We start from the raw sequence: 27,412 nt of genomic DNA on the forward strand, positions 1-27,412 counted from the left end.
CAGAGTGAATATATACTTTAACCCGAAATATTCTCACAAATGAAGGACGACTATAGATTAATTCTCTCCTCCTTCCATAAGCCACTACTTCCATATTTATCTGAAAGCCCCCGGAAGGTTAGAAAAGCTGGGCATAAAAATGAGCCTCCGAAGCCTCAGACACGTTCTCCCCCCCCTAAATGCACGATATGAAGGCACTCCTCCATAATACCTGATATAAGATTATACATTACTAAAAATTATTATATCAAGCCTCAAAAGAATATTCTTATTTAAATAAAGCTTTAAAATAAATGTCCTTATTTACGATTTATTTTCTATCGACTGTGTGAATCTTTAGGAGCAAATGTGCCTAAAACACGGTACTATTGCCTCTGAAACTAAAAAGCTAATATATAGTTTGTTAATAATTCTAAATGGATCGACTATCTAAGAGTTTTGGATCGTTAGCTTTTTCTCCTTCTTCGGGGCAAAAATGATGCATGTGCAATATGGCACTGCGCCACATTGTCGTAGGAAAAAAAGTTTTTTTTTCTACATAGAAATAGCACCACAATTCCAATTTAAATTTAGAGTTTAAGTTAATTTAAGTTTCCTGATCTTTTAGAACCATCTGTTTGGTAAAATAGTTCCTGGAGAAGAAAATAACAAAGACTCAAATAATTAGATCAGCATGATTCTTTGATTATTATCCTAATATATATATATATATATATATATATATATATATATATATATATATATATATATATATATATATATATATATTTCTATGTGTATATATATAAATATATATATATATATATATATATATATATATATATATATATATATATATATATATTTCTATGTGTATATATATATTTCTATGTGTATATATATATATATATATATATATATATATATATATATATATATATATATATATATATATATATATATATATATATATATATATATATATATATATATATATATATATATATATATATATATACATATAATACAAACTTCTAACTTTTATCGATAAGGGTTTGAAAGCTCTATACTAGGACCCTCTAATATGCAAAATTTTGATGGTATAATTTTTATTAAGACCATTCACCATTTTTGGGATGTTTTGTATCTTTTTCGAAAATAAGTTTTTCTTAGGCTCGTAACTTCTAGTGGGTGACCATAAATTTAATGAATTTCACATATTCAGAAGCACCATTAAAGTCTGATATTATAATTCCATTTTGTTATCAAATTTTGTTTTAGAGTTTCGATTACTATTATCACGCCTCGCTCCTTATTTAAAGCTCGTTACCACTAACTCTTCGGCTTTCAAGTCCGCTTCAGGATTCGTATCTGGGAGGAGTAGGTACAAACTAAAAAGTTCAAGCTAAACACTTTCCTAATGATAGGGAACTCAAACTAGACTTCTGACACAAACACACACAAAAGTCCATTGATGAAATTCTCGAATATTCATCACTTCAAATCAATTCGTTTTACTGATCTTCAAGCGTAGTTTTTTTTGGTTTCTTTCAACTAAATTTTAACACTTTCCCCCAATAATTTGACGTTTTTTAGAGCAAACCTCCACTCAAGTTAAATAGATTCTTTTGCATCAATTGCCGGTTCCAGTAAATTAAAAGCGTGTCTAAAAGAAGTAAATTAGAAACAATAATTTTGACAAAACGAAATATTTTCAAACAGTTCGTGGTAACGAACTGTTTCATCAAGACTAGTCTTGCCCATCAAAAGTTACGAGCCTGAGAAAATGTGCCTTATTTTAGAAAATAGGGAGAAAAACCCCCTAAAAGTCATAGAATCTTAACGAAAATCACACCATCAGAATCAGCGTATCAGAGAACCTTATTGTAGAAGTTTCAAGCTCCTATCTACAAAAATGTGGAATTTCGCATTTTTTGCCAGAAGACAGAACACGGATGCCTGTTTTTTTGTTGTTTTTTTTCCAGGCGTGATCGTATCGACTGAGTGGTTCTAGAGTGTCGCGAGCGGGCTCATTCTAACGGAAATTAGAAGTTCTAGTGCCCTTTTTTAAGTGACCAAAAAATTGGAGGGCCCCTAGGCTCCCTCCCACACTAATTTTTCCCAAAAGTCATCGGATCAAAATTCTGAGGTAGCCATTTTATTCAACATAGTCGAAAAACCTAATAACTATGTCTTTGGGGACGACTTACTCCCCCCGCAGTCCCCGTGGGAGGGGCTGCAAGTTACAAACTTGCGAACAGAAATTGCTTCGTATATGAAAGGAGCTTTTCCTCCTCAACGAACTGCTCTTCACGCTAAAATTTCTTACTGTTTTAAAAAGTAGAGTCAAGAGAAAGAGTCAAACTTTAGCGTAAAGAGTGGGGCGTTGAGGAGGAAAAGCCCTTTTCATATACGGAGTTATTTCTGTTCGTTTTAAGTTTTAATGTTGCTCCTTACTTTAATTTAAAAAAAACTTGTTTTTTTTATTTAATCTTATCTACAAAAGCCAATTTACTTAGAAGTCAAAAACACTAATATAATAAAAAAAATTTCGGTACATCCTTAAGACAATTGTCATTTTTTTCTATTCTTAAATTGCGCTCTCTTAAAAATATACGAATAAGGTCCTAATTTATAGATCTTGAATAAAAAGGAAATAAAGCTATTGTGTTTTTAGTAATTGAGAAGCTTAAATCTAAATTACAACTTTTGAGAGCTCCCCATAGCGACGAGTTCAACAACGCTTAAATGTTTACTTAAGACCGAAATCTCTCTCAAGTTCTCAAAAGTTTAAGAAAACTTTTTCTTTTTATAAATAAATTCGGAAATTGCAGCTCTTAATGAACTTCCATGTCAAGCAGAACTTAAAATATTGCCAGTGTACAAAACAATTGTGGAGCAAGAAATCAAGGAGTAATTGACTTCGCAGTGGAGTTACAGAAGCATTAAATGATATAAGTCATCAAAACTTTTGTTGCTTGGTAAAATATCGCATAGTTTTTTTTTAAACTATATAATCAGAAATGACAAATTTTCGGGGATCGAAAAAAATCTGCAACCCAAAATAAGTTTTCTTGTTGCACGCGAGTGTAGTATACGAACTGTTTTTGCATATTTTTGTGTGTGTGTGGATAGAACTGGTTATAACTAGTTGCTATGACTGCCTTAAAGAATACACAATTGTTTCTCAGTTCAAGATCACTTTTTTTTAGTTTTCAACATTAACAAATAAATTTTTTTTTTATAAAATAGCAATCACTATTTCCAAAGTTAAAGCTGTCAGAACACACAAGGCCCCCTCTTGACTCCCTTCTCCACCAAAAATGTGAAGTAATGAAGCGACATATTCTTATTTTCAGCAAAGAATGGAAGTTATCAGTTCAAAATCCAAAAAAAATACTGTTGCCCAAGCCAAAAAAAAAAAAAATATATATTAGTGTCCAAGTAATATATATATATATACTAGCTGTTGGGGTGGCGCTTCGCGCCACCCCAACACCTAGTTGGTGGGGGCGCTTCGCGCCCCCCCCAAGCCCCCCCGCGCGCGTAAGTCGTTACGCGCCATAATAGTTACGCGCCATTGTAGTTGTGTCCCTATGTCCCACCTGTGAATATAGATATATATATATATATATATGGTTTTAACTACGTAAAACTTGCGAATATACAACATTCTTTGCTGTCCCATTGTCTTTGCATATAAATAGATTGTCAGGTTATCCCCCTGTTTCCCCCGGTGTCCCCGTTGTAGTTGTGTCCCTGTGTCCCGGTCGTCATTTATATTCCCTGTGTCCCGGGTCCCGGTCATCATTTGTATCCCGGTGTCCCGGTCTGTATATACATTCGTTTTTTAGTTTTGTTTTTCTCCTTTATTTTTTTCCTTTTTTTTTCTTTTTTAGTTTATTTAGATTTTTAGATTTTTTAGTTTTTTTATTAGTTTTTAGTTTTTTTTCTTTTTAGTTTTTTTGTAGTTTTTACCTTCTTTTTAGTTTTGTTAATTTTTTTTTTTACTTGTGTCCTGGTCGTCATTTATACTCCCTGTGTCCCGGTGCTTTGTTGATTGCTAATCGAACATTCCTTTTGTCCTGGTCGCTTTCTCTTTGAGTGTCGTCATTTATTTTTTTCTTTTTTAGTTCTTTTAGTTTTTACCTTTTTTAGTTTTTTTTTAGTTTTTAGTTTTTTTAGTTTTTTACCTTTTTTTAGTTTTTTTAGTTTTTTAGCTTTTTTATTTTTTTTATTAGTTTTTAGTTTTTTTGTAGTTTTTGCCTTTTTTTTAGTTTTTTTAGTTTTTTAGCTTTTTTATTAGTTTTTAGTTTTTTTTGTAGTTTTTGCCTTTTTTTAGTTTTTTCAGTTTTGACGTCACCTGATCCAGTTTTTTCAGGTGACGTCACCTGATCCACGATCCACAGATCCACAGACAACTTATTTTTATATATATAGATAGTTTTTTTTTTTTACTTATGTCCTGGTCGTCATTTATACTCCCTGTGTCCCGGTGCTTTGTTGATTGCTAATCGAACATTCCTTTTGTCCTGGTCGCTTTCTCTTTGAGTGTCGTCATTTATTAGTTTTTTCCTTTTTTTTTTAGTTTTTTATTGGTTTTTACCTTTATTTTAGCTTATTTTTCAGTTTTTTCCTTTTTTTTAGTTTTTTTTTATTTTTTATTTTTTTTAGTTTTTTACCTTTTTTTAGTTTTTTTAGTTTTTTTAGTTTTTTAGCTTTTTTACTTTTTTTATTAGTTTTTAGTTTTTTTTTGTAGTTTTTGCCTTTTTTTTAGTTTTTTCAGTTTTTTTTTTAGTTTTTTATTGGTTTTTACCTTTATAGTTTTTTTAGTTTTTTAGCTTTTTTATTTTTTTTATTAGTTTTTAGTTTTTTTTGTAGTTTTTGCCTTTTTTTAGTTTTTTCAGTTTTGACGTCACCTAATCCAGTTTTTTCAGGTGACGTCACCTGACACATCCATCCATCCATCCACAGACAGACAGACAACTTATTTTTTATATATATATATATATATATATATATATATATATATATATATATATATATATATATATATATATATATATATATATATATATATATATATATATATATATATATGTATATATATATATTAAATAAAAAAACAAGTTTTTTTAACTGAAAGTAAGGAGCGACATTAAAACTTAAAACGAACAGAAATTACCCCGTATATGAAAGTGGCTGCTTCTTCTTCAACGCCCTGCTCTTTACGCTAAAGTTTGACTCTTTCTACTTTTTGAAAACAGTAAAAACTTTAGCGTACTTATAGAGTTTATAAAAACTTTTACCGTTTTATAGAGTTTTGGTTACTATTGAGCCGGGTCGCTCCTTACTACAGTTCGTTACCACGAACTGTTTGCAATATATATATATATATATATATATATATATATATATATATATATATATATATATATATATATATATATATATATATATATATATATATATATATATATATATATATATATATATATATATATATTGCAGCAGCCCGTAGTCTTCTGTGGCGTACACAGCTACGCAGGTTTTTCTCGATCCTAATTAATTCAAAGCCTCTCTCTTTACATCCTCCCAGGAAGTTCCTATTTCCCTTACTTAATTCTTTACGACATCTCCCATCTCAACCGTGAATGACCTGTGTTCGGTTTAGACCTAGATGGTTGGCTGAAAAGGGCAATCCTCCACAATCTGTCATCCACAGAACATGCCCTAGCCATCTTAACAGTTCTCTCATTATATTCCTAGAAATTGGCAATAATCCACACTTTTCGTAAAGCCTATTGCCCCTCTTAGCCAACTCTTTCTTAAAGAATTTGGACAAAATTTAAACAGTAGAGTAAAGAGTGAGGTTTTGAAGAGGGGGGTACCCACACATAAATCTAATAATTTCTGTCTGTTTTAAGTTTTAATGTTGCTCCTTACTTCGAGTTGAAAAAACTTGTTTTTTTATTTAATTTCTGATCGTTTTTAAATAGTACCAGGAGATCTGGCTTCACCTTCATAGAAAAGTCCCTCCCCCGATAGATATATCCACTAGACAAAAAAATCCTGGTGAAAACTTACCCCAGGCTTTTACCCGTAACAATTCCACACGTAAAGTTGAGGCGGCAAAGAGAAAGTAAGACATATAAGGAAATTCGTATAGGAATTCTGGCAAATTCCCCCAGTGTAAAATTTCTAGTCAAAAACTCATCCCCTAAAAACTTCGAGAATTCTCCCTATGGAAAATCCCCACAGGAGAAAATAAACACACACATATATATATATAAATATATATATATATATATATATATATATATATATATATATATATATATATATATATATATATATATATATATATACATAACCACGTGTTTCTTTGCTCGCACGTGGTTAGAGGAAAAGCGGTGGTGTGTAAGAAAAAAATTAAGAGTAAACAAAGACGCGGTTAGAAGACATGCGACACCAAACATGTAAGCGATTCAATGAAAATCATCCTCGACAGCGATAATTAAAATATGTCAAAATATATATATATATGTATTTCGACTATGTATTTCGTATATGTATTTCGACATGCATAAGGTCATCAATGGTTAACATACCTTGGAAAAACAAAAACGTGGACTAGATAAATCGTTGGAAGAAAAAAGAAGTTTCCGTTCCACCACCTGAACAATTAAAAGAAACAAAGGCTCGGCGATATGTCTTTAATACCGACAAATGACAGACTGAGGCAAAAGAAGAAGTTTTTGTGCCACTATCTGAACAAGTGAAAGAAACAAAGGTTCGGTGATATGTCTTTCATAATGACAAAAGACAAGCCGAGGCGAAAATTAAAGGTCCAATAAAAAAACGTAATTTTACAAATGTACTACTTAAATTTATGGTCAAATTGGACGTCATTTGGACGTCAAAACATCAAGATAGGCTCAAATTGTCTGCGTTCAAAAGACAAATGATAGTGAGCATTCGTCATCTAGTATAATTTTACGTATGTCATATAGACAAAAAACGACTCCACCCCTTCGATTAATAATTAATTTGCTCTTTAAATTGCAATATGAAGACACATTTAATGTGACGTGATTCATATAATTAATTTTTTTCATAATTAAGGCTCTAAGCGATTCTTCCCGTGCTCGTGTCCTATTTAAATTTTTTTTTTTCAGGCCAAAAAATCTCTGTGTTAGAATTTTCGAAAAGGAAAAAAATGGAGCCGTTTTCGAGCAAAAAAAAAATACATATATACACAAAAGTTGCTCGCTTAAAGAGAGTAGATATATTACAGCGTAGCTGGTCCACATAGTTACCATATATAAAAGAAAGCAAAAAAAAATTGAAGTCTTAAGCACTACCTTGAAGCCTGTAGGACACCAATCAACGAACTGGACATTTTTCATGTCCTTGATCTGAGCGATTGCACTATTGACGTCTTTTGGGACTACATCACCGCGATAAAGTAGACACACGGCTATGTATTTGCCAGTTGTTGGGTCGCATTTTACCTATAAGAATTATGTAACAAGTTGGTATTAAATTGGTATAAAGTGTATTATAGAAGGGCTTGATTTAGGAACTTGGTACTAAATAAAGAATGCAGATAGAAATGTAGGCTTCAATAAATAATAGACATATATCTTCTTGGCAGTAATTTAAGAAGTAAAGCCGATTAAGTATATTTACAAAACATATTCGGAATATTATTTCAGTGTAAAAGGCTTATGAATTCAATTTTCAACAGTTTTCATTTGGAAGGTTTGTCTTTTTCCCTCGAATCATAGTTTTCAGGCTATGTCTCATGATAAGGGCTTTTGTGGGTTTTTGTCAAACTCGGCTAAATACTATTCTCCGGCAAAGGTGAGATTTAGGAAACTCACAATACTTATAAGAACTTGCGTTTTGTTATTGTCTAGATAGCTCTGCTGAAGGCGGGGTTTCTCTCGTGAAGCCAAAAAATTTGGGGCAGCACAGAATGGCTTCATATTTTTTTTTCGGATGCAGTTCGGATTTTCTTAGGATCAATAAGTCCTTAGATTATCATCTAAGGGTCAGTTTTTTATCTGAAAATTTTTCGGCTGATGCATGTAGCATGATACATTTGCCTGATGCATGGATGACTTCATGGACTGATGAACTGATCATGGATGGACTGATGCATAGATGGATGTAATACATTTGATGAGTGTAGTATGGTCTGGTCCTCTTTAAGGCAAAATTGTAGTTTTTTGCCCTATAATGGCAGAAGATACCATTTTTCTGCGGCAAAAATTATTTTCCCTACTTAAAATGGGCAATACAAATTTTAATTTACATTCAAATGGGCTTTTCCTGGATTTCCTAGTACAATGGGATCGATAGAATCACCCCTGAACAAAAAACAACAAAAACCAAATAGCCATGCACCAATGATCTTCTTTTTCGAGAGATAATACCGAATTCCACATTTTAAAAAGAAGAGCTTAAAAGTTCTATAATTAGGTTCTCTAGTATGCTTAATATTACGGTGTGATTTATCAAGATCATATAATTTTTAAGGGTGTTTTTCCCCATTTTCTGAAAATCAGCTGAAAGTTTTAGGGCTCGTAGCTTTTGATAGGTAAATTTAGATTTAATATTTTTATATATTTAGAAACACAATAAAAAAAGATGATCTCTCTCTCTCTCTCTCTCTCTCTCTCTCTCTCTCTCTCTCTCTCTCTCTCTCTCTCTCTCTCTCTCTCTCTCTCTCTCCTCTCTCTCTCTCTCTCGCTCTCTCTCTCTCTCTCTCTCTGTTTTCTTGTTCCTGTTTCTGTCTGTGTATGTTTGTGGGCCTGAATCTGTGTGTTTGTCTATGTTTTTTGTCTCAAACCGCTTCATAAAGCATTTTGAATCACCTATTTGATTCAAAGAAATGTATCTTCTTCAAGCTTTGTGCAAAATAGAGTACACAACATTTTGAATCACATATTTGATTCAAAGAAACGTATCTTTATTGAGCTCTGTGAAAAACAGAGTAAAACATATTTTGAAACGGGTTCTACGAAAATTTCATTTCCAAAAATCTTAAGTCCAAAAAACTCCTCAAAAAAGTTTAAGTCCAAAATAAGTTCTCTCTAAAGGAAGTGTTGCTATAAACATTCACTCCCACGAATATGATGATACAAGCGGTTACACTTTGCCTATGATAATATATGCGGCTAAGCAAAGTTTAATACTATATCCTAAATTCTATTAGTCCAATTTTAAATCGGATGAAACGGTTTAATTTGTTCATTTTGGCCAAACAGGAATATGTGAATGAGATGCCGGCTGGATTACGCTAATGATCTATCTCTTGTACTATGCTCAAGTAAGTAAATCATCGTTCCTGTTACAAGAATAAAAACAGGTTATGGTAATTAGACGAGTGTCGTTTTTGTTACGGGGATAGTAACCGGTTGTAAAAATTATCTTTACATGGGCTCATAGCCCTCTACTATTATCAAATACTTGATCCACAAGTTTTACTAATTTATCCAGGAATAAAACATCTAATTCACAAGGATAAACATATCTTACACAAAAATTTTACTTTCTATGACGCCAGTCCAAATAATTCTTGGTTTCTCTAAAAATTTGCTCCAGGTTTACTTTGAAAATTTTGTATTAGTTACACACACACACACACACTATCACACACACACACACAATCACACACACACACACACACACACACAAACACACACACACACACACACACACACACACACACACACACACACACACACACACACACACACACACACACACACACACACACACACACACACACACACACACACACACACACACACACACACACACACACACACACACACACACACACACACACACACACACACACACACACACACACAAACACACACACACACACACACACACACACACACACACACACACACACACACACACACACACACACACACACACACACACACACACACACACCTAGAAATCCAGGTTGTCAAAAAAGGGAGTATCAGTAATGCTTCAGGATCGAATGAGGGTCTCTACTTGGGTTATTCATGAAGTTATTAGGGAGAAGCTTAGATAAATCACAAGACACTACCATTAAATAAAAAAACAAGTTTTTTAATTGCAAGTAAGGAGCGACATTAAAACTTAACTAGAACTAGAACTTTTTATTTTTCTTACGAATATTTTTATTAGTAATAAATGTGCGTAACTTACGACTTAACTTACGTAACGAAATTCTATATTTGTATATTTTTATTGTATATATGAGGAGGTTCTCCCCCTTGTCAATAACTTACTCTTTACATTAAACCTTCAATTTGATCTAAATTCATAAGAATGACCCCTGAAGCACGAAGGCCGTAGAATAAATAGTTGAAATCACTAAAAATATTTTAGCACACAGAGTGAGGTATTGTGGAGGAGAGGAACCCTCTTATATACATAATAATTTCTGTTTATTTTTATGTTCTAATGCTGCTCCTTAGTTCCACCTGAAAAAACGTCTTTTTTAGTTATTTTCTCATTGTTTTTTTTTTTAAATAATGCTAGAAGATTCTGCGGCCCCTTCATGGAAATTTTCATCCCTCATGATAAATTCTTCCATGGAAAGTTGCTTCCATGTAACCCCCTCCCTCAACCCCCCTTTAAATTGAAAAAGTCCCCCTGAAAACGTCTGTACACTGTACACGTCCCAATAACCATTACTATAACCAGTGGTCATATATATATATATATATATATATATATATATATATATATATATATATATATATATATATATATATATATATATATATATATATATATATATATATATATATATCATGAAAAGAGAAATCACCAATGCAACAGCACAAACACATAAAAAAAAAAAAAAAAAAAAAAAAAAAAAAAAAAAAAAAAAAAAAAAAAAAAAGACAGAAGGAGAAAAGGAAGACTGTTTTCCTAAATTAGTGATTAATATAAACCAGCACTTGAATGAGGCCTTAACCCTACTCATCCATACAATCACACAGGTCAAACTTCATAGCGAAACACAATCAACCATAAAGAATAATCCATGGACAGGCAGTCATGTCGTCAATAAGTATAAGTCGTCATTTACCAAACAATAGAAAAAATAATTAAGACAAATAATTCAGAGGCAACAACCCAACACAAGGGCTCATCAGGAGAATACACTGGCCTTCAGGGTTTCGCCACTTTAAATTCTCTACCCAGCCAAGTGTTGTGGCTACCACAGAATATCCATAGCATCCCCGTGTCAGGTATCACCCCCAAAACACATACCTATGAAAAAAAAAACAGCAAATGTAAAACAACCAAGTAACACCAAAACAAGCTTATCCTGTTAATATATCCCTCTTTTTAGCAACAATAGGTAAACTAAATATGATAAAATTTACCAAATCACAAGTATTAACACATTGCAAAAAAAAAAAAAAAAAAAAATTAATGAACTAAACAATTATAGAATTCATCTTTACCATGTGGCTATTTTTTTAAAAAATCCGCTCTATTAGAAACACAATTCAAAATAAATGGCGCTGCATCATCATTTGTCGAACCTTTGAAATTAGTTGAAAATTTCTTTAAGTATTTCCAGATAATTCTTTTGATATTTATTTAAAAGTTCGCTATAATGAAAACTAAATTTTTAAATTGCCAAGTTAATTTATTTGCAGAAAAACCTCTTGATATGAATTTTTGGCTTAAGATTTTACATCTATTTTTAAAATCATATAATTACTACAAATCCTTGCATAACGAAGTAACTGTGAGAAAAACGCAGAATATGTGATATTTGAGTGTATATTACTTTCAGGGAATGGGAAACTAATCCCTTCAAAATCAAAATCATCCGTTTTATTATACATTTTAAAAGTTAATTTATTATTATCACAAATATTAACATTTAAATCTAAGAAATGATCTTCATGACCAGCGCCATGATAGGTTCAAGAGTAAGCTCTGATGGATATATATTTTTAGAAATATCAATGAAATCCTTACAATTTAAGACCAAAGTATCATCTAAATATCTTTTATTATTTGACAAAGCATGTTTTAAATGAATTGGATTATTCTTATCCATCATATATTTATATTCTAGTTGACTTAAAAACAAGTCAGCTATAAATGGGCTGGCATTCCCCCCCATGGGAATTCCCACAATTTGCTTGTACAAATCACCCCCAAATCTTATATAAGTATTGTATAAAACAAATTCTAATAACTCAAAAATCATATCCAAGCTGTAACATCTCAAGTTAACCGTAGTATTAAAGCAATTTGTCCATATAGCTTTTTTATTATAAATGTCTATTTTTAAGAACCTTTTACTAGATAAGAGGAAAGATTTCTTGATAACAGTTTTTAAACTATCAAACACTAAATTAAGTGATAAATTAGTATACATTGTCGCAAAATCGAAAGACTCAATTCTTTTAGCTGAAATCATTGTTAAAGACTCTATCACCTGCAGTGAATTATTAACACTCCAATATGGATTAAAATTCGAAAACTTTTTAATACCAGAACAATAGGTTTTAAGTTTATTTAAAATTTCCTTTAAAATTAAAGAGAGGTCAGTAGCAGCAATGCGGGTTGGACATTTAGCTGCTCCAGCAATAAACCGTGGTTTAGGGGGATTCTTATGAAATTTTACAGTCCAATATAGGAAAGGGAACTTTTTATCATTGTCATTTATTTTAATAATAAAATTTTTAAAAAGTATTTCTTCAGTCTTGTCAATTAAATTCCCCCCCCCCGGGGACTGTGGGGATTAAGTCGTCTTTTAAGACATAGTTATAAGGTTTTTCAACTATGCTAAACAAAACGGCTATCTCAAGATTTTGATCCAGTGACTTTGGCTGTCACTTGAGTGTAAAAAAATGAGTGTGGGAGGGGGCCTTTGTGCCCTCCAATTTTTTTGTCACTTAAAAAGGGCACTAGAAATTTTAATTTTCCTTATAAATTTAAATTCTCGTTGGATTGAGCCCTCTCATGGCATTCTTGGACCATTGGGTCGATACGATCAGCCCTGGGAAAATAAATATACACACACCCCTGATCTGTCTTCTGGGAAAATACACAAAATTCCACATTTTTGTAGATAGGAGTTTGAAACTTCTGCAGCAGGGTTCTCTGATACGCTGAATTTCATGGTATGATTTTTGTTAAGATCGTTTGACTTTTAGGGGGTGTTTTCCCCTTTTTTTCTAAAATAAGGCAAAGTTTTTCAGTCTCGTATTTTTTGGTGAGTAAAATTTAACTTGATGAAACTTACATGTTTAGAATCAGGGTAAAAATACAATTCTTTTGATGTAATTATTGGAATCAAAATTCCATTTTGTAGAGTTTCGGTTACTTTTCAGCCGGGTCGCTCCTTACTACAGTTCGTTACCTCGAACTGTTTGATATAGGTGGATAGAAGTTTGTATCTGCAATATCTAAGAAACAGGTAAGGATATTAATTTGCAACTTTCAGGAAATCATGAGGGAGGAATTTATGACATAATTTGCATCCATATTGTCCAACAGAACAGCTATGGGTGATGAGTTGAAATTTTTTAGGAACATGATAAATAATTATGGAACATGAAAAATAAATTTTTTAGGAATGGATATTGAATTATTTCAAAAGACACTGCGTGCTGCCACTTCGTAAAAAATGTCGGGTCTGTGTTTTATTTTGAAAAGCTGATTGTTGGTACCAATTAAACATTTAGGTGCTTTGTCATGCTATTAAATCAAATATTAAAGGTGATGTGTAAAATTTTACAGGTCAAGAAATGGGTAAAGTCTGAATGCTAATATAACTATTTATAGCTAAATTCCGGTCATTAAAATTTGTAACGATGCAAAAATTAAATTATAGCATTTTAACTATTCAACGTTTGATTAGTAAATGGAATTTGAACTAGAATTATGTATTAAAAAGCATTGCATCATCTGACCACAGTTGTCAAGTGACTCTTGTTTATTAAAACCTTAAAAATAAAAAGTACACTTTTTTTAATTATTATAAAAATAAAGTCATTAGACTTTAAAATTGAAGTCTTTAAAGCAATTAAAGTCATTAATTAAAGTATCTATTATAAAATATTAAAATCCATAATATAAAATTCATAAACAATTGACACTTAGTGAACGATTATGTAAAATTAAATTATCATAAAATTAAATTTATTTTGACATTTTTTGTCTATATCATACAAGTTTTGGCCATATGTTTAGACTTTTTGCTAACCTTTATATATTTCTTGGCACCTTCCTAGGGGAAAACATTTTTATTCCTTAGTCAAGAGCTAGAAATTTCATCTTGGAAACCAAAATCACATTAGCAAAGAACAAACCAGGTTTTAGTAATAGAGTTTAGGCTCTTCGACTTCCCTATCTAATGCTTGGTCTCTTGTATATTCACTAGGGAAAAGGGAGGAGGTACCAGGTTCATTTTTCTTAATGACATTTTCTTCTAAAAACAGGTGAGACCTGGATCTTTTTTTCAAGGCATAAAAGTCAAAAGACTAGCTAATAACTAATGGCAAAAGAAATTAAATTTGGTCTACGGGGATTTGGGCTTTGTCCTTTGCTAAAATTAACAAGGAAAAGATAATTATAAATTCTAAGAACAAAAAAAGGCTATGTGAATGAAACTGTAAATCTGGTGTTATATAAAGTATAGTTGTAGTAATTGAATGATGTTGCAAAAATATTATTCTACTAGCTGTTAGGGTGGCGCTTCGCACCACCCCAACACCTAGTGGGTGGGGGCACTTTGCGCCCCCCAAGCCCACCCCGTGTGCGTAAGTCGTTACGCGCCATTGTAGTTGTGTCCCTGTGTCCACCTGTGAATATAGATATATATATATATATATTATATATATATATATATATATATATATATATATGTAATATATGTATATTTATATATATATATATATATATATATATATATATATATATATATATATATATATATATATATATATATATATATAATATATAAATATATATATATATATATCTACATATATATATATATATATATATATATATAATATATATATATATATATATATATATATATATATATATATCTATATATATATATATATATATATATATATATATATATATATATATGTAGATATATATATATATATTTATATATATATATATATATATATATATATATATATATATATATATATATATATATATATATATATATATATATATATATATATATATATATATATATATATATATATTGGGGCGCGTAACTAATATGGCGCGTAACGACTTACGCGCGCGGGGGGGCTTGGGGGGGGGGCGCGAAGCGCCCCCACCAACTAGGTGTATATATATATATATATATATATATATATATATATATATATATATATATATATATATATATATATATATATATATATATATATATATATATATATATGTTTTTAAATACGTAAAACTTACGAATATACAACATTCTTCGCTGTCCCATTTTGTATGCATATAAATAGATTGTCAGATTTACCGACTCTTGAACATGTAACATATAATTGTCCATGGGAAAAACAATCCGTATTCAGATCTATACCTCATGATTCTTATGATTGCCCTAGAGCTTTGTTGATGGTGATAGCTAATAAAATATTCTCTGTGTCGCCGTCGTCATTTATATCCCCCTCTGCCCCCGGCGTCCCCGTTGTAGTTGTATTCCTGTGTCCCGGTCATTTATATTCCCTGTGTCCCGGTCGTCATTTGTGTCCCGGTGTCCCAGTCTCTAATTTCTCTTTGAGTGTCCATATGATGAAATAAATTTTTTGCTTTTTTCCTTTTTAATTTTTTTTGGGGTATACCTTTTTTTAGCTTTTTTAGTTTTTCTTTTCTTTTTAGTTGTTTTTTGTAGTTTTTAAGTTTTTTAATTTTTTTTATTTTTATCTTTATTTTTTTTTAGTTTTCTTTCTCTCCTTTATTTTTCAGTTTTTTTTTCTTTTTTAGTTTTGAAATAAATTTTTTGTTTTTTTCCTCTTTTCTTTTTAGTTTTTTTTTTTGGTTTTTACCTTTTTTTAGCTTTTTTAGTTTTTTCTCTTTTTAGTTTTTTTTGTAGTTTTTAACTTTTTTTAGTTTTTTTTTATTTTTATTTTTTTTAGTTTTCTTTTTCTCCTTTATTTTTCAGTTTTTTTCCTTTTTCAGTTTTTTTTCTGTTTTAGTTTTTTTTTTTAGTTTTTACCTTTTTTTAGTTTTTTTCGTATTTTTTACTTTTTTTTAGTTTTTTATTAGTTTTTAGTTTTTTTGTTTTTAGTTTTTTTGTAGTTTTTACCTTTTTTCAGTTTTTTTTTTCTTTTTTAGTTTTTTCTTTTTTTAGCTTTTTTAGTTTTCTTAGTTTTTTTCTTTTTAGTTTTTTTTTGTAGTTTTTATCTTTTATTTAGTTTTTATCTTCTTTTGTATTAATACTAAAGTCAAGGTTCGAACCTGGAACCTCTCGAACCTAGAACCTGGAACATAACGCGTTACCAACTCAGCTAAATCGGCTTGAATACTTTCGTTTTTGAATTGGTATATGATGAAATAATTCAGACGTCATATGCGGAGAGACAGACAGACAGACAGACAGACAGACAACTTATTATTATATATATAGATGATCTTTAGAAATATCTGATCATACCAACATAGTTATAGTTTTCTTCAACAAATATTTCTATTAGATCATTTGCTATTTCGGCATCTAATTTCTACAACGACGCTTATTTGATGCCGAAATAAAAAACACAATTTGCGTCAAATTTCTTATTGGCATTTTTACTTTTGGTTGCAAACGTCCCTAAAATTTTTGAGAACACTTGAACTGATAGAGTCTCATTACTGCGAAAAAATCAGTAATTTTAGGAGGAACTGATGTAGCGCAGTCAAATGATCTCTGCTTGCCAAAGATCTCTGCTTGTCAATGGATTGATCCCAGCTGCAGAATGACAGACCGGGAGCGAGACCTTGCAATGCACTCCTATGAAACATTTATCGATGATATATGCACCCCAAATGGCCCAGGAGAAACTATTCGTTTTCTTTTACAATTGTGCACAGGTACCGGCATTGTTATTAGTATAGTAGTTGTACCACATAATGTAAAATGACGAATTCTTCCGAGACAATATTGCATCAAGACAAGGAACGGGTAAACTTTCAAATTGGGACAAGTCGATTTATTAGACAGTGAAAACAGATACAAAAGTCTCGGTATTTTGAGCACATATACAGCAATCGTCATAAGCAGAAATACTGAAGCATTAAAGTTAAAACTAAAATGTTTATATAGAACAAAATAATAACTTCCGGTTCTTCACTAGATATGTCTGAGAGAGTTTAATAGCTAGGTTCACCCAAAGTCTTGAGGTGGCAAATCTTTGCCATCTTCTTTAGAACTTTAACTTACATTTAGGCAGTATTAAAGAAGAAAGCTTACAACTCATGACTTTGGATGAACCCAGCTATTGAACTCTCTCAGAAAAATATTGTGAATGAACCGCAAATTACCATTTTTCTTTGTATAAATATGTTATTTTGAGCTGAAATACTTTAGTATTTCTGCTGATGACGATTGCTGTATATATTTTTGAAATATCAAGACTTTTGTATCTGTTTTCACTGTAGTAGTCTATGGCCAATATCATATACATGATTAAACTAAATTAATATTCTGTAAAAGGTTGATAAAATTATTTGATGGGGAATGTACGCATAAGTGTTCTCTGAAGGAAGAGGATTGGGGCCTCTGTTAGTTATTTTTATCTGGGTCAGAGGAAATCTTGTCTAAAGCAAAAATATAGGTAAATAAGTTTAATAACAAAGGAAATCTAGGGAAACTAAAATTATGAACTGTTAAAACACACGCCTAGAACGATTTCCCAGGTACATGCGTTGGTGGAGCACATTGTGCGTAGGGTTCATATATTCTAGGAACTATTAGAAGGTCATACGATTCTTCCTAATGTTAATTTGCACTAGGAATCAATAGTTCTGTTGGTAGGCAATATAATTAAACACTAAAACAAACGAATAGAATTATCCAAAATAATTTTTTCTTTAAAGTAAAGAGACATTGAAGTGTTTATTCCCTGGCTATTAAAGAAATTGAGAAATCAAGTTGACGATTGACTCGTCAATCATTGATCGTTGACAATTGACAATTCGTTTGACAATTGACTCGTCAATTTGTTCCAAAATTAAGCTCATTTATCTTAATACACTGAAGTATAATCCTCTTAAAAGAGTTTAGGGACCAGTCAAAGCCCTTAGCAGCAAATCTTCTTAAGAGTATTTTGCCCCCAATATCTACTCCAGCTCTCTTATTCATGCTTTGAGGACAGCAGGTACTCGAAAGATACATAGAAAGGACACAATTTCCTAAAGAAGGAGATGCAACACCTTTGAAACTAATCAATATTGTATAAATTCATAAGTCCCTTTGAGGGCATTAAATTATTTTTCCGTGATGTTTTGTCCCCTCTACGATAAATGATAGGAAAAAGATAACAGAAAGAATTCTTTTGTAACGCCCTTGGGACTTTTTTGGAGAAATGGATTGTTTTTCACTGAGATAAAAGCTGTAGAAAATTTTTAAAGTAACATAGGCAGGATTTTTACTTTTTATAGCTTTTAATTTTTTTGTATTATATTTTAAACAACTTTTATTTGTCAGATGTGCTACAAATAATGTGTGGCGCAAAAATTTTGTGATATTAGCTTAATCATTTTGAGGTGTCAATTTCAGGCCACACGAGTATTTTATTTAAAAGAAAAATCGAATCGAGAACACACTAAATTAAAAAAAGACCTTATACGGCTTGAATAGAACTGACAATTGTGTCGAGTTCTTTGAATACTTCTATACTATGATAAAGCTTAAGGAGTTCATATTTTCGATGTTTGTTCACTTTAACACTATAGTTAACATACTCCTATAAACAACATTTACATGGACAAAATTTGTTGGAATGGCTATGGTTACTAGACCTACTTAAAGACAGATCGTTTGTTACGTCTACTGTAAAATTCATCAAACAGTTCGTGGTAACGAACTGGAGCGACCCAGCTCAATAGTAAACAAAACTCTAAAAAACGGAATTTCGATGCTACAAGATATATCAAAAGGATTGGATTTTTATGCTGATTTTAAATATATAAGTTTCATCAAATGTAGTCTTTGTCATCAAAAGTTACGAGCCTGAGAAAATTTGCCTTATTTTGGAAAATAGGGGGTAACACCCCTAAAAGTCATAGGATCTTAACGAAAATCACACCATCGCATTCAGCGTATCAGAGAACACTATAGAAAAAATTTTAAGGTCCAATCTACAAAAATGTGGAATTTCGTATATTTGCCAGAAGACAAATCACGGGTGCGTGTTTATTTGTTTTTTTCCCCAGGGGTCATCGTATAGACCAAGTGGTCCTAGGGTGCTGCAAGAGGGCTCATTCTGACGGAAATGAAAAGTTCTAGGGCCCTTTTTAAGTGACCAAAAAAATTGGAGGGCACCTAGGCCCCCTCCCACGCTCATTTTTTCCCAAAGTCAACGGATCAAAATTTTGAGATAGCCATTTTGCTCGGCATAGTCGAAAACCATAATAACTATGTCTTTGGGGATGACTTATCCCCCACAGTCCCTGGGGGAGGGGCTGCAAATTACAAACTTTGACCAATGTTAACATACAGTAATGGTTACTGGGAAGTGTACCGACGTTATCAGGGGGATTCTTTTGGTTTGGGTGTGGGGTTCAGGGGAAGGGGCTATATGGGAGGATCTTTCCTTGGAGGAATATTTCATGGGGGAAGAGAAATTCAACGAAAAGGGCGCAGGATTTTCTAGCATTACTATTAAAAAAAAAAACAATGAAAATATAAACATGAAAAAGTTTTTTCAATTGAAAGTAAGGAGAAGCATTAAAACTTAAAACGAACAGAGATTATTACGCATATGAGGGGTTCTCAAAATACTTTAGCATAAAGAGCGAGGTATTTAGGAGGATATGAATACTTCGCTCTTTATGCTAAAAAAGTTTTAAGTAATTTCAACTATTTATTCTACGGCCTCTCTGATTCAGGGGTCATTCTTAAAGAATTGGGACATAACAAGATTTAGTGTGAAGAGCGAGGTATTAACGAGGGGACCAACCCCCTCATATATATAATCAAAAATAAAAGAATATAAAAGTTTGTTACGTAAGTTAATTCTTAAGTTACGTATATTTTTTACTAATAAAAACGTTCGTTAAAAATTAAAAGATCTAGTTGCCTTTTTAAGTATCCGAAAAATTGGAGGGCAACTAGGCCTCCTTCCCCGCCCCTTATTCCTCAAAATCGTCTAATCAAAACTAAGAGAAAGCCATTTAGCCAAAAAAAGAATTAATATGCAAATTTCATTTTAATAATTTATGTACGGAGAGCCAAAATCAGACATGCATTAATTCAAAAACTCTCCGTATATGAAAGGGGCTTTTCCTCCTCGACACCTCGCTCCTTGCGCTAAAGTTTGATTCTTTCTCGCAACTCTACTTTTTAAAACAATAAAAAACTTTAGCGTAAAGAGCGGCTTGTCGAGGAGGAAAAGAATCCTCGTTATTTTCCCTGTACATGAAAAAGCTTCACACTCATGTGCTTAATTGTATGGTGTTATATATATATATATATATATATATATATATATATATATATATATATATATATATATATATATATATATATATATATATTTATATATATATATATATATATATATATATATATATATATATATATATATATATATATATATATATATATATATATATATATATATATATATTATATATATATATATATATACTAGCTGTTGGGGTGGCACTTCGCGCCACCCCAACACCTAGTTGGTAAGGGCGCTTCGTGCCCCCCCAAGCCCCCCCGCGCGCGTAAGTCGTTACGCGTCAAATTAGTTACGCGCCATTCTAGTTGTGTCCCTGTGTCCCACCTGTGAATATAGATAGATATATTTATGTTTTTAACTACGTAAAACTTGCGAATATACAACATTCTTCGCTGTCCCATTGTCTGTGCATATAAATAGATTGTCAGGTTTACCGACTCTTGAACATGAAACATATAATTGTCCATGGGAAAAACAATCCGTATTCAGATCTCTACCTCATTATTCTAATGATTGCCCTTGAGCTTTTTTGATGGTGATTGCTAATCGTATATTCCCTGTGTCGCCGTCGTCATTTATATATCCCCCTGTGCCCCCCGGCGTCCCCGTTGTAGTTGTGTCCCTTTGTCCCGGTCGTCATTTGTGTCCCGGTGTCCCAGTCTTTAATTTCTCTTTGATTGTCGCGGTCGTCATTTATATTCCCTATGTCCCGGTGTCCCGGTTGTCATTTGTATCCCGGTCGTCATTTGTGTCCCGATGTCCCGGTCTGTAATTTCTCTTTGAGTGTTCCGGTGTCCCGGTCTGTAATTTCTCTTTGAGTGTCCCGGTCGTCATTTATACTCCCTGTGTCCCGGTCGTCATTTGTGTCCCGGTGCTTTGTTGATGGTGATTGCTAATCGAACATTCCCTGTGTCCCGGTCGTTTTCTCTTTGAGTGTCCCGGTCAAAGAGTGTTTGAGCGTCCCCCCGCGCGCATAAGTCGTTATGCGCCATATTAGTTACGCACCATCATTTTTGTCCCGGTTGTCATTTGTGTTCCGGTGTCCCGGTCTGTAATTTCTCTTTGATTGTCCTGGTCGTCATTTATATTCCCTGTGTCCCCATTGTCATTTATATATCCCCCTGTGCCCCCCGGCGTCCCCGTTGTAGTTGTGTCCCTGTGTCCCAGTCGTCATTTATAGTCGACAAACATGACGTCAGTCGACACACAAACATGACGTCAGTCGACACACACGTTCCAGTCGTCATTTGTGTCCCGGTTGTCATTTATATTCCCTGTGTCCCGGTCTGTATATACATTCGTTTTTGAATTGGTATATGATGAAATAAATTCTTTGTTTTTTTTCCTTTTTTTCTTCTTAGTTTTTTTTTTGGTTTTTACCTATTTTTTAGCTTTTTAGTTTTTTTTTCTTTTTCGTTTTCTTTTGTAGTTTTTACCTTTTTTAGTTTTTTTAGTTTTCTTTTTCTCCTTTATTTTTCAGTTTTTTTTCTTTTTTAGTTTTTTTTTCTTTTTCAGTTTTTAGTTTTTTTATTAGTTTTTAGTTTTTTTTCTCTTTTTTGTTTTTTTGCTGTTTTTACCCTTTTTTAGTTTTTTCTTTTTTTTCTTTTTTAGTTTTTAGTTTTTTACCTTTTTTTAGTTTTTTTAGTTTTTTAGCTTTTTTAGTTATTTTAGTAGTTTTTACCTGCTTTTTAGTTTTTTTTCTTTTTTAGTTTTTTTTCTTCTTTTGTATTAATGCTAAAGCCAAGGTTCGAACCTGGAACCTCTCGGAGCTAAAACCTGGAACATAACGCTTTACCAACTGAGCTACTGTATTTGTATCGGATTAACGACGCTTCTTGACCACTAAGGTCCCTGTGTCGGCCCTGTAGTGCATTCATGCAGCATGGTTCGATCTCTGGGTCCCGTATTACCACGCTAAGGTCAAACCCACTGCGCCGACACAGGTAGTTATATAACTGAGCTACTTCGGCTTGAATACATTCGTTTTTGAATTGGTATGTGATGAAATAATTTAGACATCATATGCGGACAGTGACGTCACTCGACAGACACACAGACAGACAACTTATTTTTATATATATACTAGCTGTTGGGGTGGCGCTTCGCGCCACCCCAACACCTAGGCGGTGGGGCGCTTCGCACCACCCCCCCCCAAGCCCCCCCCGCGCGCGTAAGTCGTTACGCGCCATATTAGTTATGCGCCATTGTAATTGTGTCCCTGTGTCCCACCTGTGAATATAGATAGATTTATATATGTGTTTCAAACTACGTAAAACTTGCGAATATACAACATTCTTGGCTTTCCCATTGTCTGTGCATATACAAAGCCTTATGTACTAATAATGACGCCATATGTAAACGCTCTTTTTACAAACAAACAAACATGCATACACACCACTCGTTTTAATATAGATAGATAGATAGATAGATACAATACAAATTAACTGCGTAAAACTTGCGAATATACAACATTCTTCGCTGTCCAATTGTCCCTGCATATAAATAGATTGTCAGGTTTACCGACCCTCGAACATGCAACGTACAATTGTCCATGGGAAAAACAATCAGTATTAAGATCTATACCACTTTTTCTAATGATTGACCTTGAGCTTTGTTAATGGTGATTGCAAATGCTAATCGAATTGGGAATTGCAATCTTCTAAATTGAAAAGGCAGATCCGTTGGAATCATGGGAATGCGAGGAATAAGAACAGCCTCACCCTCAAAAGGCCCTGTCAAGATTGTAGCCTCTATTAGGTTTTCCATTGTTTTTTTTTACGGCAAGTCGCGTGCCATTGCAAAGCTTTGGTGGGTTGATATTTCTTAAAAGTATTATTGGTACGCCTACTTTTAGTTGTAGCACGTGTGGTGGAAACCCTGAAAGATCCACGGAATTTAAAAATTCAGATGGATAATTAACCAATTCATTTGGTTCCAAAACTGTGTCGACAGACTTGTAAAGGACTGCCTGGTCTCGAATCTTGGTCAAAACAATATTGTTGATTTCGTGGACGTCTATATTTTTGGGTGCAAGAATCGCTCTTTCACTTAGCCATTTATTATTTTTATAATTGTTTAGAATATTCGGAAATATTTTTTCAATCAATTCATTTTTGGACGTCACTAAATTACAGAAATCAGCAGGTAGTTGCAAACGTCCTGAGATTGAGTCTACTGGGAGCTTTCCGTTTCCAATTGCCAGCAATTGATCTGAAAATGTTTGACCAGAGTCATCGTTTTGCAATAGGACACGCATATTTATAGTTAATTTTAATGTTTTTACGTGTGCCCATAAATTAGAATTTTATAGGCAAGCATTCATTTCGTCTGCAGGAGTTGATCTAGGTATTATAGGTTATGTTTGCCTGAAATCTCCCGCAAGCAATATTAATGTGCTGCCAAAGGGTTTCGACTTCCCTCGCAAATCTTTCAATCATTGATCCAGAGCCTCGAGCGTTTTTTTGTGTGCCATTGTGCACTCATCCAAAATAATAAGTTTGCATTGCTGCAATACTTTACCCATCCCAGATGATTTGGAAATATTGCACGTGGGAGTTTCTGTAGAATGCAAATTCAGAGGCAATTTCAAAGCGGAATGAGCAGTTCTTCTACCAGGCAGCAATGTTGCGGCTATTCCGGACGACGCAATTGCCAACACTATATCATTTTTTGATCGAATTGATGCCAGAATCAGTTTTATCACAAACGTTTTACCAGTACCTCCTGGCGCATCCAAAAAGAAAATTTCTCCAACGTTGTTATCGACACAATGCATTATCGTATCATAAATGTCTTTTTGTTCCGACGTTAACTTGGAAATGTTATTTTGTACATACGACAATAGATCACTCGTACTGTAACTTTGTTCACGATCCAATTCTACACATGTCGAAACAGCAGCGATACGGTTAGGTGAAGGCATTCCCAAATCCTGAAGAGGTTTGTTTGCCATACGTACGCACAAATCTTCTATAATAACTAAAGTGTAGTTATAAATTTCTGATGTAAAATCAAAAGTCATATCTGGCGTCTCTAACTGTTTTCGATGGAGTATATCTTCGGACATTTTTGACTTATATTTTTCCCATAACTCTGTAGGAGCTGATGGAGAGCAAGTTGTTAAAATGATGCCAAACAATGCACGAATTTGACTTGGAGTTGACGTTTCGCACGCGTCATTGATGCAGTTATCCCAGTGTTGGTCATTCTCCAATAAATTCAGAGCTTGGCATGCACTAGGGTAAGTGTCATGTATAGTACCGTTTACAGTTCTCAAATACTCAAAGGATGTCGGACCGGGTACATTCACAAAAGCAGGCGTAGAAAGAAGCATTCATGTTGATTGGGGTGAACGGTGTAGAGTCTTCCTATCGTGGTATCTTTGAAGATGGTAGGTTGGCCGTCGACTGACATACCCTGTTTTCGACGTTCAAATACTTTATTTTTAGTATTCCACGTGTAATACGAAGGCACTTCAGTATACAGCAGTTTTTTTGCAAAAGAATCATTTTTGCAAAGCGAAAAGAAACCGGTTTACTTTGTATCCGGTGGATTCAGGGCTCTTTGTTGCACGTTGGTTTCCGAGAAATAAACACGTTGACTATTCTATAAATGTACCGCTAAATGAACAACAGCTGGACTACGTTCATGTATCGGAAATGAAAGAATTCTCCAAACAGCTTCATTACTGCTTATGTATCTTCGAGCCTGATATTGTAAGATTTCGTCAATATCTTTGATTTCGGGCTGCAAGCCAAAAACTGCCATGTCACTGCCTTTGTTGACGTATTTACATATGTATTTGATTGCCTTTACGGAGTTACAGTATTCAAAGTTTATGTGTGCATTAAATGTTTTTGATAATAATGGGGAATATAGAACAACCCACTGGTTATCTACTTCGATGGTGGTACCGTTACGCTTCTTTATTATTGCTGTTTTACCGCCATCTTCATTAGATCTTCTTCTATATTGTGGGTAACCATCATTGCCAGTAATTGTGTTGGATACTAAAAGTCGAGGATCTTGCTTTGTGCACCTTCCTTTGACCATGCATGGTGAATTTTAGTTCAGTGCACCGCAAGGTCCATGTATCATAGTTTTTACAATAATATCATGTAACCCCTTATCGACATTTTCATCAGGTATTTCAGCGGAAATCACATCATCAATTTCGTTCGAAGTAATTTTTTTATGTAGCCAGATTAGTATATGTGCGTGTGGCAAACCTCGTTTTTGGCATTCCACTGAGCACATCCAGCATCGCACTGACCCAAACACTTCAAAATTTACAATGTAGTTTATCAGTGATTTCAACTTTTGCCGGAAGACACGGGCCGTAATGTCATGTCTATGAACCGCCGATTGTCCTTGAAGTAAAAGCTGCAGTATCTCGTCCCAAGATTGATTACATGTAAATGTAATAAATAAATCTGGACGACCATAGAGACGAACATACGCAATAGCATCTTGAGCATATTCATGCATATGACGGGGACTGCCAGCATATGACGAAGGTAAAATTGTTAATCTTCCAACGTTTGTGGTATTACCGTCATTTATAACTGCATCTCACAAATGAATGTATTGTTCAGAGCTGAGCTTGGTCTGATTCAGGCGGATATATAGCAAACGTTCTGATTCAATTTTAGCATACATATCAACGACGAATTGGTGAAACAATTGACGGCATTTTAAAATATAATTTTCTTCATCCTGCCGAATCATTAGTCTATAGTAATAATAATGCATTGCACTGCATTTCTTATTCATTTCTTTGTTAGTGGCTGGATTCATCAATTTCATATTAAAGTGATAGCCGTCGGCTCCATCCCAAAAAATGATAGGATATTGTAGGGCATCGTAGCATCGATGAGTTTCAGCAATTCTTAACAACTGAGCGTTTCGCTTATGAAGAATAATATCTCGAGGTAAAAACTGATCACCGACCATAACGATTGCCACTTCGTCGATAGTTGGAGCATTGTATCTACGCACATGTTGGCCAGGAGGCGTTTTGTCAGCGGAAATAACAATTTTATGCGTATCAGTAGGCATCAAATCGATGGCTGTTTTGAACAGACGCACTAAATTATTATTTTCGTGGAAAAGATGTTGCAATTGGGAAACGATTGACTTTCAACGTTGGGAGAAATTTCGCAACGTGCATTCAATTCAGAATTTCTATCACTCATGAAGTACAATTGTAAAAATTTATGATTCTCGCCTGAGAATGGTAGAAGGGACCCTGCTCTATGATATATTTGCCCTTTTACTTTGAAAGTAGACATAAATTGATCTGGATTTTCGATTTGGGCTCCAAACGACGTCATTTGGAAACATGAGTTATATTTTCTGATTTGTGACAAAAAACGCTTAGATTCTGACGTAGTTCCAGTAAGGAAAGTCTTCAATGGCTCTGGTGGTGCAGCCAATAGAGGAAGTTTAACTTTTCCTGAGGCGCAACACATTCCCATTGTTTCACCATTGAATTTCAAGGCCTTGCAATAGGGACAAATTTTAGACATAGTCCCGATTTGAACACATCTACTCAAGCTATAATCATCGACTGGGCTGTACCTGAATGCCAGGCGATAACTTTCAGGTTGCTCTGATTCCTCGGCACGCTTTCTTTTCTTACTTTCTCTATCAGCAGCAAGCCTGATTTCTTGCTGTTCTTGTGATTCCTCGGCACGCCTTCTTTTTTCACTTTCTCTTTTAGCAGCAAGTCTGGT

At 33.2% G+C, this 27,412-nt stretch overlaps 1 protein-coding gene across 2 annotated transcripts in view; it reads right to left on the minus strand.

The window, feature by feature from the left end:
- The window catches only part of LOC136030949 (tubulin alpha-8 chain-like), a 225,726-nt gene that overhangs the window by 43,920 nt on the left and 154,394 nt on the right, over positions 1-27,412 (minus strand). For both annotated transcript variants that reach the window (XM_065710076.1, XM_065710077.1), the window contains one exon: positions 7,344-7,493. In XM_065710076.1, the coding sequence (XP_065566148.1) occupies positions 7,344-7,493 (150 nt within the window). The remainder of the gene's footprint in view (positions 1-7,343; positions 7,494-27,412) is intronic.

Source organism: Artemia franciscana, chromosome 9 (genome assembly GCF_032884065.1).
Source record: "Artemia franciscana chromosome 9, ASM3288406v1, whole genome shotgun sequence".
NCBI classification, from domain to species: domain Eukaryota; kingdom Metazoa; phylum Arthropoda; class Branchiopoda; order Anostraca; family Artemiidae; genus Artemia; species Artemia franciscana.